This window comes from Carassius gibelio, chromosome A4 (assembly GCF_023724105.1).
Source record: "Carassius gibelio isolate Cgi1373 ecotype wild population from Czech Republic chromosome A4, carGib1.2-hapl.c, whole genome shotgun sequence".
NCBI lineage: Eukaryota > Metazoa > Chordata > Actinopteri > Cypriniformes > Cyprinidae > Carassius > Carassius gibelio.
The window spans coordinates 3,696,528-3,716,446 of NC_068374.1; the positions used below are offsets into that span (position 1 = coordinate 3,696,528).

At 37.1% G+C, this 19,919-nt stretch overlaps 1 protein-coding gene across 2 annotated transcripts in view; it reads left to right on the forward strand.

Moving 5' to 3' along the window:
* Positions 1-19,919, forward strand: part of LOC127967162 (NACHT, LRR and PYD domains-containing protein 3) — an 89,679-nt gene that overhangs the window by 64,766 nt on the left and 4,994 nt on the right. For both annotated transcript variants that reach the window (XM_052568305.1, XM_052568306.1), the window contains exons 8-9: positions 6,021-6,194; positions 8,563-8,609. In XM_052568305.1, coding sequence (XP_052424265.1) covers positions 6,021-6,194; positions 8,563-8,609 — 221 coding nt within the window. The remainder of the gene's footprint in view (positions 1-6,020; positions 6,195-8,562; positions 8,610-19,919) is intronic.

Sequence of the window (19,919 nt, forward strand, 5' to 3'; positions counted from 1 at the left end):
ATCCAGGAAGTGACGATGAGGTGAGGAAGCAGGAGAGCGTGACACAGGAACTGAGATGAGCGATCCGATGTGGAATGGACCGGGTTACAGTGGTGAGAAAATCCAATAAAGAGACAAACGGAAGAAAACAGGAACGAGAAACCAGGCATACAACAGGATGCTTCAAACAATGATCTGACAAAAAAAGACAAAAGAAAGGGCAATAAGTAGGGAGCAGGTAATTAGTGGCAGCTGTGGCAACAATTAATGGAGACGCCCACATGAAATGATCAGTGCTGACGAGAGACACACATAACTCAACCCACATAGTGCTAAGCAGAGATGACGGTTTTACCAACCATGACAGCCCTAGCATCTTGGCTAGGGTCTGATATTAACATGGCTCTGGCAAGTATATGAAATATGGTGTTACTTCCAAAATGGCCGATAAGTTTGCTGTAAAAGCTGTTCCACATTAACTAATCTCTCCAACAGTGTTATGGGGTCACTTATAACACAGTTTGGGAAAATAAAAATGCACCAAACATTTTGATAAATTTGTATTGAGAATTATTTCTAAATATGTTAAAGCATCAAGAACCATTGGCTTTATAAAATATACATTTTATATTTTTATATACATTATGAAAATAAGTTATTTTTTTAAGATTGTAAGCAAAGATATTTAGAGAGCCATAAATATTATTGTTGTAATTTTACTGTAAATGTTTCAATTAATGTTTTTATTTTCAAATATGCACAGATTCACTCTTAACCTGTTAGCCAGCTCCCCCCATTATGGGACTCACAGATGAAAGTGCTCTACCTAACTTATAACCTAACCTAATAAACCTAATAATTGTATCAATTTCCTACTTCAGTGTGTTACAGACATAATTTTGGTGTCTTTGGAAAGAAGACACGTTGGGCTTTACTTTTTATCAACCAGATTTGATAATGCTCAAAAATATTAAGTTATATACACTGAAGTGCCTTGAATTTTTTTTTTTTTTTACCACACTTAAATATTTTTATTTATTTTTATATTTATATAAAATACATGAAATGATTCCTGGAGCAATCTAGAAAAGTAATGGGTTGAAAGCCACTTAGACATCATATAAGTGATTTATTTGAGCACTAAAAAAATGCAATAAGAATAATTTGAGTAAGAAATATAAGAATAATAAGAAAAAAAAAAGATTTAACTTTGTTTGCCAATTACAGAAAATCCTGAGATTGCTAGAAATGCAGCATTTACAATGAATTATGATGCAAATAAGTGCTGATGTGCTGAGGGCCACTTCAGATACATTCACATTCAACATAAAACACTCTCACATATATAAAAACTGTTGAAAAATAAAAGAAACAAAGAAAAAGGTGATCGCTATAAGTTCCGCCTCCATCAGCTGACAGGTGCGTCAGAGCGCGTCACGAGGGAGCACCAAAATTCAAATATACTATATTTCGCCTATCTTTCATTCATTATTTTTTCCGGTGGATCGTCTCATTCTGTTTGTGACACTGTACGCTGCAAAACCATGCCGTTTTTTTACTTCAAAGATGCAGTTTCTGACCGTGAGTTATTCCATAACGGACACACACATTTCTGTCGCTGGAGAACTGAAACATAAACAAAGGAATTATGATCCATATTACAACTTTATTGCTTCGTTGGACTAAACATGCTTCATGAGATGTCGTTCAGTGGACGCTTACCTTTCTAACTAAACTGGGATTTACAGCTGTGGATGTGTTTATGACCCGTTATTACGATGGATCTGGTATGTACAGCGTTTCTAATGTTCAAGTTTTTTATGTGTATTATTTTTTATGTGGACATGCAATGGGAACATAAACTGCTTTACCGGTTGATATATGTAACAGACACAGGGTTGTCCATACGGATCAGAACCTACTTCCCCTAAAGGCGCCCTCTTTGAGGTGGCTTAGGGCAAGGTGTACTGCCAGCAACTCGAGTCAATTGATATGCCAACGCAGTTGGGGACCGAACCATACCCCTGACACTGCATGCCCACTGTACTTGGGCTCCCCAACTGGTGGCTGAGGCATCTGTGAAAATCACATCATCCATGGAAACCTGTTCCAGGGGCACACCTCTTAAAAGGAATGAGGGATCTGTCCAATGGATGAAGATTCTGCGACAGATTAGTGTAATCTGGATTTGGTGAGTACCGCATAGACTGTACCGCAAAGCTGAAGCAGTCTCATATGGAGCAGACTGAGCGAACTACTGCAGCAGCTGCAGCCATATGTCCCAGAAGCCTCTGAAAGAATTTCAGTGGGACCACTATCCTGCCTGATAAAGTCTTGAGGCAGTTCAGCACCAACTCTGCATGTTCCTGGGTGAGGTCTGTCTGACCAAATCCTATGCCAAGAGATCCTCTGCATTGGCACAAGCTTGCTCTTTTCCCAGCTGAGCCAAAGACCCAACTGGCTAAGGTGTCTGAGCACCAAGTCGCTGAGTGTGCACTGCTAATTGCGAGAATCTGTGAGTTTAAGCTAGTCATCGTACCCTCAAAAGAACAAGGATTGTCTCCGTGACTTTGGTGAAGACACAAGGCGATAGGGAGGACGCAGGGCAAACCGAATCACATAGTTGAGTCTGATTGAGCAGGAGCCACCGAGACAGACTGGGGAGTACTAACCAGGCTCTGAGAGACCGTGCCAGTAGAACCAACTGACATACCCATGGTGGGGCAGCGTGATTGAACACAGAGACCGGGCCTGTGATGGCAGATGGCGGAGTCTGGGCATGAAGTGTAACACTCACCTGATTCCTCCTCATGTGGGAAAAAGCATTAGGGCCTGGATTGAGGCTTTTGACAGCCCAGTGTCTGACTAAGTGAAGTGGGGACTTTGTGACGTCGAGAGTGACCAACTGAAAGGGAACTCTGGCCCTTTCTTGTTCATATCACAACTTCATAAGACCTCAGACCCCAGCTTTTTGTGCAACAGTGCAATGCTGGAGTCTGACCTTCAAGAAAATTTGGAAGATGAAGTGGACAGGGAAGGGGGTGAGGAACAGCTTTATCTAGAGCTTTAACCCCTTACTAGTAACCCCCCTTTTTTGGCATGGAGACCGAAATTACATACCCAAAATAAAAAGGTTTCTGCTCATGATTCTTTCTGACTAGATACATAATCAACCTTTGTTCACAAAGCTGACACTTTAAAGTTTACTGTTCAGGAATCAGAATCACTCAGACTGTTATGATAATAGAGATATATAAGCTCAAACATAAAAACAAAAATAAAAATATTAAAAACATATGTTTTAAATGTATTTAAAAAAATGTTGATGTAGGAAATGAGTTTGAAAACACAGTGTAGCTAAGGCCACAATTCTTCCAAGACTTCATAAAAAATTTCATAATCGAATCTGTAAAACTGTGAATTTTATGAAATATTTTCTAAGGCCATGTCATGTGTGTTTTTAGAGAAGGCTAATCAGATTGATTTATGGCACTTGTCATCTCTGTAAGATCTCACATGTAAACTCTCCTGTGCTCTTTGTGTATGTTTCACTGTTGAAAACTGCCCGAATCATGATTGTATTGTTCTCACCAAACGGTTCTTTCACACCTCCGCCAAGTATGACACATTATCCGCATTATTCTTTTATCATTATTCTTTTGTTTTTATTCCACCTTTATTAGCCTTGATTGTGGTTTTTCAGGCTTTACAAAGCAACAAAGCAGCGATCTCACTTCAGTCTCTCTTTGCATTTAGCCCTTATTTATCAAAAGTCTTACTATAAAAATACAACAAAACATTTTCTTACGACCTTACGTGAATTATTGAGACAAAAATGCATTATGAAGAAGAAAAGCACCTGCTATTAGTAGCATTGGTGCTAACGTTAGCATCAAGCTACATCTGACAATTTATGAAATTATTAGTACACTTTTACTCAAAACTCACTTTAAACCCCGATCGAGTGTTTATAATAACTTCCTTTAGCGATCAGGGGTGGAATTTGGTCGTTTACTGTTGTAAAAATATGTTATTTGTAGCCTTTTTCATCGCTGCACAAGTTAGCATTTCCGATGTACATTTTCGATTTTTTTTATAAAAACGCCCCAGATCTCAAGAAATTCTCATACCAAGCTTTACTATCGTAATCGCGGGTTTATTATTCGGATATTTCGTGTGTACAGAGGTGTTTCAGTGTTGTTTTGGCCATATAACTACCAGGAAGTGTGCAGGAAGCATGTGACACGATGGGGCGGTGTCCAGATATGAAACTCTAAGATTGACGTTTGAAAGACCCAATCAGAGTCTGAGTCACACACCGCACGAGCTGTGACTACTGCACGCACACACAGATCGCTGGGAGAGGCTGTTTATCATCTGATCGCGTAAATCCGTGGAAAATGAATAGAAATGACGATTCTGTCTGAAGAAATATGAAGTAAACATCAGTAAATATATCCATATATCTCCGCAGATATGCATCTTTGGTCTGTAAATCCTTATTGACGCTGTTCAGTGAGTCTATGTGAACACAAATAAACCGCTCTTGACGTGACTGAGTATGAGTGAGTTGTGAATTTCTATTCAAAATGTGGCATAATACGGATTTATTATTTTGCACTCCTGACATAAATCACTAAATATCTGTCACTGCAACAATGTTTTATCAAAATATTGGTCAAATATCGAAGCTTGAGTCTTTAAACTTTCCATTGATGCACAGTTTGTCCAGATGAAGTAAGACAGTGATGTTTAATGTGCTGTGAAAGTGAAACAATAATAAACTGGGGCCGTCAGCGATGTTTGCACGCAAAGGGGTTAAATATAAATCCTGTATGTTCTTTGCGTCACTGTGTGAATGAAAGGTGCAGACACATGGTTTTGTTTATTGCACACATACTGAAACATGCATGATGTTCACTGTGTTTTCAGCCTATGTGACATGAACATGAACACGACCCCTAGAACTGCTCTGAGAGTCACTTCATGAGCGTTGGACTGTTACTTTAAAGAAAAACTGTCATATCATATACAAATGGAATTTATTTACCAGAAAAAAATGTAAATACAGAAGTATTTAAAAAAAAAGAAAAATAATTTCAACTTTAAAGTTAATTAGAGATGAGTTCAATTATAAAAATTATATGAAACCATTAAAATTAAATCCACAAAATTAGTGGCCAACAAAATTTGGTAAAAGAAAAATAATACTGAAGTTGAGACAAAATATAACATTTAAGGCCTTAAAATATTTTTTTTGTGGATTTTTTTTTTTTTTTTTTTTTTATAAATTGTTGTTAAATTGTGTAAGATACATGATTTCAGTTAATTAGAAATTATTATTTATTAATATTTTTAAATTTAACTATTAAAATGGAGTCTAGATTATAAAAAAAAAAACAGGAAAATTAATTAAATGGGCCCCAAGAAAGGTTCCTTTAGGAGGGTCTAAAATCACAGAAGAACTGTTCTGAGAGCATTTGAAGAGCTTAAACGAACTAGGTGTGAAAATACCCTATTAGAAGTTGAGTAAATATGCCACTCTCACAAGTAGAATTAAGCACAAAAATTACATCAAATCATTGTCCAGAAATGTAAAATATTAATATTAAATATGGTCATTTGCAACCAGAAGGGATGATTGAACAATCATCAGTAAAATCAGATCAGTCAAATGACTGAGAACTAATGGTGAGGTCTGAGGATGTCCTCATTTGAGCACATTAGTATGAATGAGGCTTGTGTGAATAGCATGTTTCTATGCTTCTACCTCTTCAGCACATCGCTGTCATCTTTAAAATGAAATAAACAGATTTTCAGTACACAAACAAGCTAATTGTCTATATTCATAAAGTCTGTTCTGTCTCTGTGAATATTACATATTTAACCTCACTGACAAGATCAGACAGCAAACAGCAAATGTGCACAATACTTTTTATTGAATAATCAGTTCAATACAAAAATGATACAATGTAATAATATACAAAACAAACAAGCTAATGTGATGTGGACTGCTGCTGAAGTTTTTTTTTTTTTTTTAGGTTGTCTGGCTGTATGGTGACAAAGGAAGGCTGTTGTTATGTGTCTTCAGCTCTGACTTCACATCCCTCATGCTTGAGAGAGCTGGATCTAAGCTATAATCACCCTGGAGATTCAGGAGTCAAGCTGCTCTCTGATAAACTGAAGGACCCAAACTGCTCACTGGGCAAATTCAAGTATGTTAAGCAGGAAGAGGTGTTAAGATTTATTGTTTAAACTTTTCAGTGTCTCTGGGGCAGCTGTAGCCCAGTGTTAATTTCGTCAATGAAGACAAGGACAAAAAATATTCGCCAAAGAACACTTTTATGTAACTAAGACGAGATGTGACTAGCTAAAACTAATATCTGATGATAAAAACTGTGACTATTTATGCCGCATCTTTGTTAACATGACAAGAAGGGACTATAATGTTATTACATGTTTATACATCCTATAGGCTACTGTCTTGTCCTTCAAAATGTGCATCCCTGTCATTGGATTGCAATCGGATTAAAGGTGTTCACATATCTAGTCAAGGCAGCTGCAGTGGATGGATAGACTACCAAATCGCAAACAAACGATCTGAAATGATGGCCTCATCACCCGAAGTGGTAGGGATAAGGTGACCAGACATCCCGTATTTCCTGGGAGTCATAATTCATTGTCGATTTGTTTAAAGTTAGTGAAGGTGGGATAGAAGAAATCACACTGATAGAAGTGCTCACTCTCACGTGCGCTCCACTACTTCACTTCTCATATACAGTGCACGATCAGTTCTCAGTGCTCAAATACACCAAAAGCATCCAAAATATCCGTCATGTGTAGAATATCTCACGTAAATACAGTCAGTTATGGATTAAATGAATGTTTAAATGTTTCCAGGTGGGTGGAAACTGAATGTGTGCCAGTATTACATGCATGCCTTCCTTCTTAAAAGGACAGCATTCCTAATTAAGTCCATATCCTTGTCATTAATGTTAACCAACAAAAGATGTTAAATAAATGTACAAATGTTAAGTAAACACTGTCATTTGTATCTCTTTAGTATGTCTTATTGCACTCTTTCAAAATGTGTAAATTATATTTATTATCTATAGATGAACAACTATACTTTTTGCTCCATTTTCACGGATAGTTCACCCAAAAATTTAAAAATTTCATAATTTATTCCAGTTTTTCCAAATTCAGTCCTTGATTCAAATTTCTCATAAGCTTAACTGATTTGGTCTAATGGGAGAAGAATTAATGACTATTTTTGTTTGAAAACTCCAATTAAAATAGCTCAAATAACTAAAATGTGACTAAGACCATTTAGCATTCTCGTCTCAAGATTAACACTAAGACTAAATAAATGATGCCTGTCAAAATTAACATTGCCGTGGCCTAATGGTTAGAGACTTGGAGTTGTAACCCGAAGGTCACAGGTGCCTCGGTGCTGGCAGGAATTGGGGGGTTGAATGAAAAGTTCTCTTCTACTCTAAATACCCATGGCTTGAGCAAAGCACTGAACCCCCAGCGCTGGATATAGCTGCCCACTGCTCCGGGTGTGTTTCACTAGGATGGGTTAAATGCAGAGCACTAATTCTGAGTATGGGTTACCATACTTGGCAAATGTCACAACTTTCACTTTCTTTCACCAGGAGTTTTTAGAGGATGCAACCGTATTTAGGATTTAAAGAGTACCAGTCTTCTTTTATTATTCTAGTAAAATCTAAACTAAACTGCTCAGACAAAAGAAATTAACAACAAATCAGTACTTTACCTCACCCTCTGACTGGCCACACCCACTTTTCTGAAGTTTCTGTGTTGCTTGATCTATGTGTATGACTAAATATGTGCATGTGAGCTGCATTGAAGAATTAGTTTTAAAAAATGTGTGCAATGATCACCCACCAGCAATGTGAAGATGATTTAATTCCTATATTATAATGAGGACATTACAATATAAATATATTTTAATGAGTACATTATTAATTTTGGGTTTAAAAACAACATGCACAAATCTGAATATTGTATCGGGTCAAGAGTGCCCAAAGTTAACATGAAACCCACACCATTACTGATATTGTTATACAGTTCTGGAGGCGCTTCATAATGCAGACTTGGACCGCCTGCTCTAACTACAGTCAGAAATGGTTCTACAGAATGCAGTGTTTAATAAACCGCTGTTTCACTGAATTCTGCTGAGGTGAAATTCAGTGCAGTCTCATATTGGGATCAATCATATTCTGACTTTATTGTTGATATAAACCCTACTAGCAACCACCCCATGTACTCTAGCAACTGCACTACAACACCTTAGCAACCATGTTGTGTACTTTTGCAGCCACATAGCAACCAACCAGAACATGTTTTCAACTGCATAGCAACCTGCCAAGTGCCCTTGCAACTACATAGCAACTCCCAAGCAATCACCCCACATACCCTAGCAACTGCATAGCAACACCCCAGCAACTACCCTGCACATATTATCAATATCAAAGCAACCACATCATGTACGTTAGCAACTACATAGCAACAGCAATTTGTTTACCAACTAAATGTGATTCTGTGTGTGTTTTCTAGTGTGAATCATGGAGGAAAATCCAGGATTACAGCAGGACTACAGAAATGTATGTCTAAACACACACACACATACTTGCATCTGTGGTTCATGGGGACTGTCCATAGGCTTAATAGTTGTTATACTGTACAGACTGTATATATATATAATTTTTTTTTCATTAATTTCTAAAAACATTTAACAAACATTTGACCTATAATCTAAACCATTTCTCAAAACTCATTACATTAGTGGGTCAGCAAGTAACACATATAACATATAAAACTTGCATAAACCTCTTTCATGCCTGTGTACAAAGAAAACACAAGTTTGAGTGTAAAATAAAAAAAAGATAAACTCATGAGATCAACATATTCTCCTCATATTCTAAACAATTTATTAAAACCTTAATACCAACTAGTACAACAAACAACTTCAGTGTCACTATTAAAAGGCTGCTTAAACATTTAGTTAAGTGAAATAAGTGTTTCTGTGGCTCAAGTGGAAGAGCATTGTGTTAGCACCGCAAGGTTGTAGGTTCAATTCCAACAAAAAAAATATTTTTTTTAAGGTAAAAAAAAAGTGTAAATTGCTTTGGATTATATATATATATATATATATATATATATATATATATATATATATATATATATATATATATATATATATATATATATATATGTATATGTGTGTGTATGTCACTCAATACGCGCTGAAGGCTCGTTGCAAAATAGCCAATGCGTTTAACAGACCAGAAAAAGAAGATCATCCAATAACCAACAGGTCTGGTGTTTGGGTGCTCTTTGGATTCCCTGTAATCTATAATGGTGATGGCAAGAGAGTGGTGGATAAAAAAACAACGGTATGTTGCATCTGCTACATGACAATAGGGTACACCAGCGGAGAAAAAAAGGAAAAAAAAAGACCAGCGGGAATACTTGAAACATCAAATAATTTACGCCTACATCACCTTAGTGTGTCAGTATCTAGGAAAAGACGAAAAAAGGAGAAACATACACGCAACAAACTATCCCCGCAGCATTTAGACAGATATTTCCAACGGATTCAAACAGGGCAAAAGACATCACCGTTGCGATTGGTAGGCTTCATTTACGTTATAGCCGCGGATATGAGACCTTATTATTTACCATTCATTCTATCATCACCATTATAGCTTACAGGGAATCCAAAGTGCACCCAGACACCAGACCTGTTGGTTATTGGAGGATCTTCTATTTCTGGTCTGTTAAATGCATTAGACATTTTGCAACGAGCCTTCAGCGCGTGCTGAGTGAGCGAGCGCCCTAGGGGCCGTTCACATATCGCGCCTAAAAACGCATGGAAAACGCTAGGCACGTCTTTCTCCTCCTTTCCAAAGCGCTTGGGCAGAAGCACCCCTGAGGCGTCTGCCTTTGCTAAGCAACAATGACCTGCTCTCTCCATGAAGACGTGGAAATTTCAGCAAAGGATAAATGGATTTGCTGCTCTAAAAATGGCTTGCAGTAGGCTAGCTCTGCTACTAAATTTATTTCAATATTGCAATCCATATACAACTATGATCAGCTGTTCCTTCATCTTGGCTGAGCTTTCAACGTTGTTACAGGAAAGGATGAAGCTGATTGGTTAGTTCTAGTCACATGACCCGCGGGTCAATTTTGCTGTATCTAAAACGTAACGAACCGAAACGTGACATCAGTGTATCGTATCGAACCAAACCGTGAATTTTGTGAACCGTTACACCCCTGATAAATAAATAAATAAATAAATAAATATATATATATATATATATATATATATATATAATATTATTATTTTTTTTTTTTTTTTTTTTTGGCCAAGGTTGGAAACCCAGTAAGACTCAATAATAACTTTTCTCTGTAGAACATCAGCATCCTCATATCAGCGAGCAACAGTCTTATAGTTACAGAACTGTTCTGTCATTTTGCATTATTTGGTCAAATGCAACATTTAATTCAATGCCATCTTTTTTTGCTATTGAAGCATAAGATATAAATAGCTTTTTTGTGAAGTAACACTGTCCAACAGTGACAGCAGAAGATAAAGTTACAGTAGGAGACCATGTCTCCATTGAGTTTGTTGAGTTGGTTCTGACCCCTAATAAGTGTGCTGGGTTTGAAGCCACGTGACGAGGCAATACTTCCATCACAGTATTGGATGTGGTAATGATCTGCTAATACTGGTTCACATGAGTAATCATTCAAATCAGTCTGAATGAGAAAATAATGGCTTTTAATAGGAGCTCTAGTTAGCCGATAGCCTTGTGGGCAGCATGTGGACATATATTTCCGTTGCGCTACAGGCATCTTGAGTTCAAATGCTGGCTCGAGGACCCCCACCCCAACTCCGCAGCTCTCTTCTGTCCTGTTTAATTAAAGGCATATACGTCAAAAATAAACCATAAAAAAAGCAAACAAACATCTCACTCATTTAGAAATCACCAATTTGTCAAGTCAAAATCAAACCTACGATGGCTTGAAACTAGGGCTGGGACAATGCCTCGAGGTCATCGATGACGTTGACGCAAAAAATAAGTCGACGCAAAATAAGCGCATCGATTCGTCGATCTGTTTTTATTTCCCTAAAAAACATTTGCAAAACGTTTACCTTATTGATCTTTTTTTTGGCGGCTGTCAAAGCCTTATTTGACTGATCGGTGAGTGATGTAGAATAGAATGACTGCTGCGCCTGACAGGGCACGTACGAGAGAAAGCCTCGGCTGCGCATTCACATTCTTCAAACAACATGAGCGCTTCTTGCTCTCTCTCTCTCCCTTGTGCATATTAATCAAAATCATTAAACACGATAGAAAAAGTGCGAAACGCCAAAGTTTCACGCGCGCTCGCACACTCACAGTATTCAAACTACACGACCGCTGTCTTGCGCGCGCTCTCTCTCTCTCTCCCTCATGCGTATTAACCAAAATCATTAGACACGATAGAAAAAGGGCGGAATGCCAAAATTTCACGTGGAGCATTCTGAGATTTTTTTCTTCTCCATGACAGGCTGCTGGCTCCCACTGTAAATTATTTTTTTTTTTTTTTGGAAAAGCACTCTCTGTATTAGCTTAAAGCCCTCAAGTTTACATTGGTTACTGTATTCTTTCAATTGCTCTAAACAAGTATTTTGGTTCACCTTTTTTATTGAATGCTAGACATCAAGTTGTTGTTATTTTCATCTGAAAGAAGAACTTTTTTTCAGCAAGCTAGGCCCTATGTGTTCAGTAAGCTTGTTTCAGTAAACTATGTGTTTAAGGCTTCAAGGTTTTATTGAATGCTATCTATACAAGTGCAAAGTAATGCATTCTTAGTCAGTCTTTTATTTCGTAATTTTAAGAGCAATAAACATATCTGAATGGAAAAAAACATGAATTCCTTAACATTGCAATATATGTAAATCAACATGTATAAATTGATAGTAGTCAATGAGGAGATAATCGAAATCGAATCGGTCTGAAAAATTAATCGTTAGATTAATCGATGCATCGAAAAAATAATCGCTAGATTAATAGTTTAAAAAAATAATAGTTTATCCCAGCCCTACTTGAAACTAATGATGCTCCAATCTGATATGCAAACACAGGCACGAGTATTGTTCCGATACTGCCATTTTTCTTGGATCGAGTATTTTTCAGAGAGGGCCGATCCAAATCAGAGATTTTTTTTTGATTGTGCAAATTAATTTGTGTTACTTCTGAAGCCATACTATAGCTTAATGCAGCGGTTCTCAATTCCAGTCCTCAAGCCCTCCTGCTCTGCACGTTTGTACGTTTTTGTTATCACTTCAGAATTTTGTTCTTTTCGAATGTAATTGCCCTGCGAAGTGGACATCACAGGATATTCCGCCATGATTCCAAAGTATAAATGTATAAGTTGTGAAAATGTTGTGCAGCTTAATGTGAGCTACATATGAATATCTAAGTCCTTACATTTAAGTTAAAATTAACTCTTTTCTCTGCTGTGTCTGTCACTCAGTCTTTCAGCCTTTAAACCCTAGTCACGTTTGGTTATGACTGTCAGCTCAGTAAAGCTCTCTGGAAGATAATTCTGTGTTCCCATTATTATACTTGATTTATAAATGCATGTCTATGAATTTGCAAAAAGTACTTTAAATTACCAGAGTTGTGTTTTTACTTGCTATTTGGTGTCTTTGAGAACAAAACGAAAAGACTATAAATTGTTTTTAAGATTAACATTTTAACATTAATTGCACAGTAACTGAAATTTTAAACTGTTAAAAGAAAGGCTCAATAACTGTTGCACATATACACTACACATCAATGTCTATTCTCTATGTACTTTGCACTTCACTTTTTAACATGAAGGGCTTACAGTGTGTGCATCTGGTTTACAGAATGTCGTGCTTCAGTCGGATAAACACATTGTAAAAAATTCATGCTGCACTTTGTTTTGTCCTATTGTAACGTATGTTGTTGCCTTATTAAAAAAAAGCAATACATTTAAAATAAATGTATTTTAATTTGATAGTATACACTTCTATTTAAACACATTCATGAATGTTTTTAATGAATGTATTTTATAATACAAATACCATGAGTAACATTATACCATATTTAGTGCAACACTTTTATTTGTTCCACACAAAATAGTTTTTTCAATAAATTTTTGAATTTCTAAAATTATTGTGCACTGATTCTTCTAGAATAACTTTTGCTGCCATGATGACTGATGAATGAACACAAGTTGACTATTAAAAGAACAGTTGAACATCAGTTCACAAATAAAACATATTGTGTAAATTGATGAGATGTATTAGGGCTGGGCAATATGCCAAAAAATGTATTACAATAAAATTGTTCACATCAGTCAATCGATAATTATCGATAATTATCACAATTAATTTCAAATCTGTATTTCTTTCGAGTTTAAATGCATTTTTGCTCCTAAATGTTTGCAGTGCAGTCTGCAATATAAATAATATTAAATTTTCTCGTCTTTGAGAAATGCAAATTTGACAGTAGCTTGAGTTTGGATGCAGATGTAAGTCTGTTATGAAGTTTAAGTATTCATGTTAAACATATTTAGCTATGGCTTGGTCAGAAGGTTATAATGACAGCAATAGTTGAGCGGGATTTTACAGTCTAGTTCTCAAGGAGTTTGTCTGTTTGTCAGTCTTTTACTGATTATTTTCAGGTTAAAGCATGATTTAAACAGATGCAACACATTCACACACAATCGCTTTCGCAATAATGCATTCAAACTAACGTAATCTTACAGTGCTACATTATCAGTATCTGATTTTGAATGATTTTGAAATCTTTAAGAACTTTATCGATCTGTTTACTGAGCAAACAGGGCTGTAACATAACCCATTAAAAAATGCATGCCAGGTCTACACCAGACACGAGTGGCGCGATCCAACAAAAAACAACAGAACCCAGTGATTTTTTTCTACACTGGACACGATAGTATTAACAAAAATAAATAAATAAATAAATAAATAAATAAAGGTCTTTCCAGTATTAAGGTGTTGCCAGAGGTGGCTCTCAACCGGAATTAAACCGGCCATGGAACAGCCCACTGCACGAGCGGTATGCTTGGTAGCACTTAGCGCCAAATCCGTTGCTCTACACAGTTCTTTTACTGCCTCTGGCGTGATGCCCTCCCCTTCTTCAAGTTCCTTCAATAGCTCCGCTTGGTAGGCCTGAAGAACCGCCATAGAGTGGAGCGAAGCAGCCGTCTGGCCAGCAGCCATGTAGGATTTCCCCACCAGGCTAGACGTGACTCGACACGCCTCCGAAGGAAGAAGGGGGCGAATCTTTCATGCCACGGCCGAATTAGGCGCGAGGTTTTCGGCGAGAGTCTCTTCCACCGGGGGCATTGTTGTGTAGCCATTGTTCGCCATATCAGAAACGGTGGTTAAAAACTACTTAAAAAACGGTCGTCCAGCTTAGAAGAAGGTTGGGCCTCGGCCTTCTCAACCTCCCAGTCTACCCCAATTTACCCACTGCGCAAGAAACCACGTCCAACAGCTCACTGTAGTAGGGGGAAACAAGCCTCTCCTGTCCGCTAGGAGGGAGAGGGCTAGTGTCGGCCGCGAAGTCCTCAGACCCCGAGGCCGCGGTGGATAGAACGTCGTCATCATAGCATCCACAACCGAAGGAGATGGCGGTGCATGCCTCCGGGGTGGGCTGTAAATCCTCATTAGAGAAGAAGACAGGCTCAATATAACTTTTATTCTGCAGCAGGGTAGGGGAGAGCAAGCGATGTGGAGAATATTCCAGCGCTGCGCTGTCCATGAAATCCATGTCGCAAGTGTCACCCCAAGCTATCGCCTCGTGCGGTGCCTCGGCAGTCGCAGAGGTGACATGACGGGGGTTAGACTCGAGGGTGACATCGGAAAATACTTCCACCCTAGAGCACAGTACTCTGAGCCGCAGGCCATCACAATGGGGACAGGAAGAAAGGCCGCTAAGCGTGTCTGTGCGTGATGCAAACCAAGACCTACTACGCACCTGTCATGAGTGTCACCCGCCGTGATGTACCTGGTACATGGCTCCTTGCATTTTCGGAAACTCATCGCGTCCGCGAAGAGGAGTTAAACACTGCTCGATGAAAATCGCTGGAGAACGCGAAATGATTAGGGCACAGATGATTCGCTTTTCCTGAAGGAATGAAATCTGAGCGAAATGGCACGCGGTACCCAGGTATATGATGCGTGCGCATGCGTAGGGTGGTGCCATGCTCTATTTGGCCAATAGGATTGGCGGGATGGTATAGGGCTTCAGACATTCGTCACACCGAAGGTATTCCCATACGTGGTGACGTCACCGCAGCATCGAAGTGACCTATGAAAGGGAACTGCATTAAAACTTTTTTTGATGTTACATTTTTTTTTTTCATTTTAATTTTGCTTTTAAAATAAATCAATCAAGCGGCAGCATTTTGAACAAGCAGAAGAAGAGAGAATAGAGACTGAAACTTTCAAGTACAATACATTAAAGTAATCTAATCTGGATAAAATAATAGCATGTATTAGAGTTTCCATGGGAGGAAAAAAATAGTCAAGCCTAGAATATGAATTATGGGAATGTGAATAAAATGTGTACATGCATACATCTATCAAACCAGTATCTGCGCATAAATTATAATAATAAGGGGGTCAGAAAAGTAACTAAATCTAGCGGCAAAGTCGCCAAGTTGGCAACACTGAGTGGGCCATATGTGTCCAGGGTCTGTAGATTGTCCACCTCGGATATATAGGATGATGACAATGATGCATCAGCCAAATTGATATGGGAAAGAATTAGAACAATTTGACATTTGAGCTATGACAACTAAATAAACAAATTAGCACTAAAGGGCTAATATAGCTTCATATTTATTCTTAAAAACCACACACCAAGTAAATTAACACTTATAACGTTTTATATTAATATTTATTAATTATTTATTTATGAAACATTAACCATTTCTAAGAATACTAAATTATTCTAACAAGGTGTTTTTGGCAAATTAGCTGAATAACCAGAATCCAAGAGAATCAACTGAAAGCTACTTTTGAATTATAATAACTATTACATTTAAACCTAAATTATGTGCCAATTCTTAGGGGTCTAATTTTATAATTTCACTTATAAATAAATTATTGTTTACTTCACAAGTCTGAAAATATTAATGCGTTCACAGATCCCTACTTTTCAAATACACAATGTCAAAAACAATGTCAAAATACAGTTACAGATTTTTAAGTGACACAAAACTAAATCAACCTCAAAACAGTTTCAACTGACTTAATTCATAAACATTGATAATGAGATTAAATGACAAAAATGCTGTCTATGATAAAAAAAAAATTAGGGTGAGAGTGAAGTGTCATCTTGTCCCGTCTTACCCTACATGTGTTATGAACATAAGCTTATATGTATTTGTCAGTTAACCATAATCAAAATAATAAAATAAAATAAAAAATTGTTCAGCTGGTCTGATCGTTGACAAATCTCTGCATAAAGTTGACAAACTGTTTTTTTATGAGTGTTATTTTTAGCGCAGCCTTTCAACTCATGGGGAATATTATAGTTTAAAAATACTGTATATTCCAAATAAACCATGTGCGTCACTATTTTAGGCTTTAATCTCATAAATAAAGGCTGTGCCTTAATCTTAATATGTTATTTTGTGACAAACATTAATATATACACATATGTATCAGACATGTTCACAAGTTCCAAATCTTTTATTCTATTTTTAATAATAGTTTTTTTTTTTCAGCTAGTAACTGTAATTATTAACATATGAGTCTAAATCGAGTGCATATGCTACACAGTGGAAGAAAACAGAAAACTGATTTGGCAACAAAACCATGGTGCCACGGCCAGGGGCGGATTTAGACATTTTGGGGCCCAAGGCAAACACAGACATGGGGCCCTCTACATCTCGTTTCCCTCCTTTTGTCAATCCTTATTTAAAAAAAAGCCCTACTTGTTACTTCTCTTCAGCAGTCTTCACACAGCAATGATGTATAGACATCTGGAGTTGTATCTGTAAGAAAAAAAGAAGAAAAATAAAAAGGATAAATTCTATCCTTGCTCTGAACAGGGCCTCTCTGCACTATTAAGCAGCGTTCTTTGTCAGTGAGATGTTTTGGCCAGAGTGCTTGGTCATCTTCAAGTTCAAGTGTAACAAATTGGTCAGAATAGCCGTGTTTCCACTATCGAGCTAAGACCGGCGTGCTAGTGCGTGCCAGGGCCAGTCGCGTTTCCACTGTCACTTCCGGGGCTTGATCGTGCCTCGCCGGGGCTTCCTCGGGGCCAACGGCCAGGGTTTTTTGGCCTGACTAAAACCTTGGGCCAAAGCGGGCCAGCTGGGGCTAGAGGAGTGGTTATGAACAAAGGCGGAGTTTCTCCGTGTCTGGAGAGCGTCAGCGCGGATCATTTCAGAAAGAAAACAACTTTAACACCAGCATTAAAGACGTTTTAAAATAAGTTGAGCTCAAAACTCACCCTTAGTTAGCAGCAAGTGTTTGAAATAACTTGATCCGATGTGGATTATAATCACTAAACAAGGCAGAAATATTTATAAGCGATGTAAAAGACTATGTACGCTAAACATTAACGTTACACAGTAAACATGTTAAATATTACCGCTTGGAGAAATCAGACGTCAGCTTCTTATTCTCTATCGCAATTGTGTATTTATTAAGTAACATTTTATCTGTCGTCTCTTTTCAAGAGTTTAGCTCCACGTTGCATATCATCAAAATATAATAATGATTTTTGTTCGGGAGCTTTTATAAAAATAGCGAGTCTGCGCCGAGGATCATTTCAGAAAGATAACAGCTTTAACACCAGCATTAAACACTTTTTAAAAAAATAAGTTGAGCTCAAAACTCTCTTTCAGTCAGCAGCGAGTGTTTGAAATAACTTGGTCCAATGTGGATAATCACCATACAAGGCAGAAATATGTATAAGCGATGAAAAAGATATGCACGCTAAACATGTTACCATAGTAAACATGGTAAAATAAGACCGCTTGAAGAAATCAGACGTCAGCTTCTTATTCTCTATCACAATAGTGTATTAAGTAACTTATATTATCTTTCACAAGCCTCGTCTCGAGAGTTTATCTCACGTTGCCTATCATAAAAAAATGTAGCCTAATAATGTTTTTTGTTCAGGAGCTTTTATAAAAATAGAGATATTATCATTCATTCTAAATGTGACGGCTATACTGTGGCTAATAAACAGAAACAGACTCGACTGAATAAGCAGGCTATTTTCATAAGCGTTAAAAATAAATAAATAAAATAGAAATAAGTGTATTTATGTGTGATTAATTTTGAGTCCTGATAAATTAAATCAATTCTATAATTAAAACATCGATGATTTTGAATTTGAATATATAACAAAGCATGCAAACAAACGGCCTCTTTTAAGCCCTGGCTCGCACTGGGCCGACAGTGGAAATGCGGCTAGTGAATGCTAGTACTTATTACTCATCAATTTTGCTAAAAACTTTTTGCTTTCCTCCTGTTTCTTCCTTTTTTCAGCACCGCTTCGCTTCATTTTTACTGTCAACACTCTCTCTCTGTACACAATGTCTATCACTGTCAATCACTTCTTCTTCGTCAGTTTTTTGGCGCATTACAGCCTTGTCACTTTCGCAGATGCGCAGTAAGTGAAATAATGGAATAGTCCAATGTAGTGAGGTGGGGGGGGCCCTCCTGTCTGCGACACTAATGATTTGATGCCATTTTTCGCAAATGGAGTTTTAGAAATATATATTTTGCACGAAGTAAAAAAAAATAAAAATCTTTAAGCAAGTTAATGGGGCATTTTGGGGGCCCCTAGGTAGCTCGGGGCCCAAGGCAATTGCCGACCTTTGCCTAATGGTAAAGTCCGCCCCTGGCCACGGCTGCCTCTCTGTCAATTTTCTGGAATTAAACTCCTATACAGTAGGTGGACATCCAGATTTGTTCACAAATGTTCACTTCTTGTGTGCCGCTATGATGGGCGCTCTGTGCAAACTTTGCTGTTTTTCGTGTTATTTTGTGTTATTTGTGTTACTTAGGATACTTATTTTTGATCAGACAGTACAGACTCTCATACAGTATGATCGACAAACACTACTGGATATGCAATCTAATTTAAACTTCGATTCGGAAACAAGCAAGAGCAGCAGTACACTGGCATATTTTTTGCTCATTATGATTTTTTTTCCCGTCATGCAACATCACAAATATAGAAATGTTTGGATTTCTCCCAAATGAGAGAGATAAGCCCAACCTTACCTTACGTTTCGCTTAAAATTATTTGTAACTATTTTGTTGTTGTTTTTATAAGCCTATTATACACTGCAATTATATTTATCCATTAGAATTATATATATAATTAATTATTGTTTTGTTCTGATAAATTTGTTAAATTTTGCTGTCACATTTTATACAGGAATTGTATAAAAGTCAAAATATATTGTTAGTTTTATGCTAACATGCAATCAAGGTCTTTGGATACTATGCAAGATTCAAGTTTATTTAGGATATTTAACATGCACTGTGACATTTTACCAATTCAACTTATAAACTGCTTGAGATTTTAAAGTCAGTTTAATATTACTGAAATTCAAGTTGAATATGGTATAAAAAAAAAGGTTTTAATTGCTTTAATTATTTCTATTAATTAATAATATGTTATCATGACTTTTTCATCATATTATTTTTTACGAGCTGTATAACCCTGAATCAGTAAACAGAACTAACAAATATTGCTACAAGTGTGACTGCATCATATAATAATTATTAATGAATAATATTAATAATGTTCATCGTCTGGCTGACTGTCTTTTCTAAAAATCCTGTCATACGTGAAAAAACTGACAGTCACCATTTACAAGCTATTACTAAA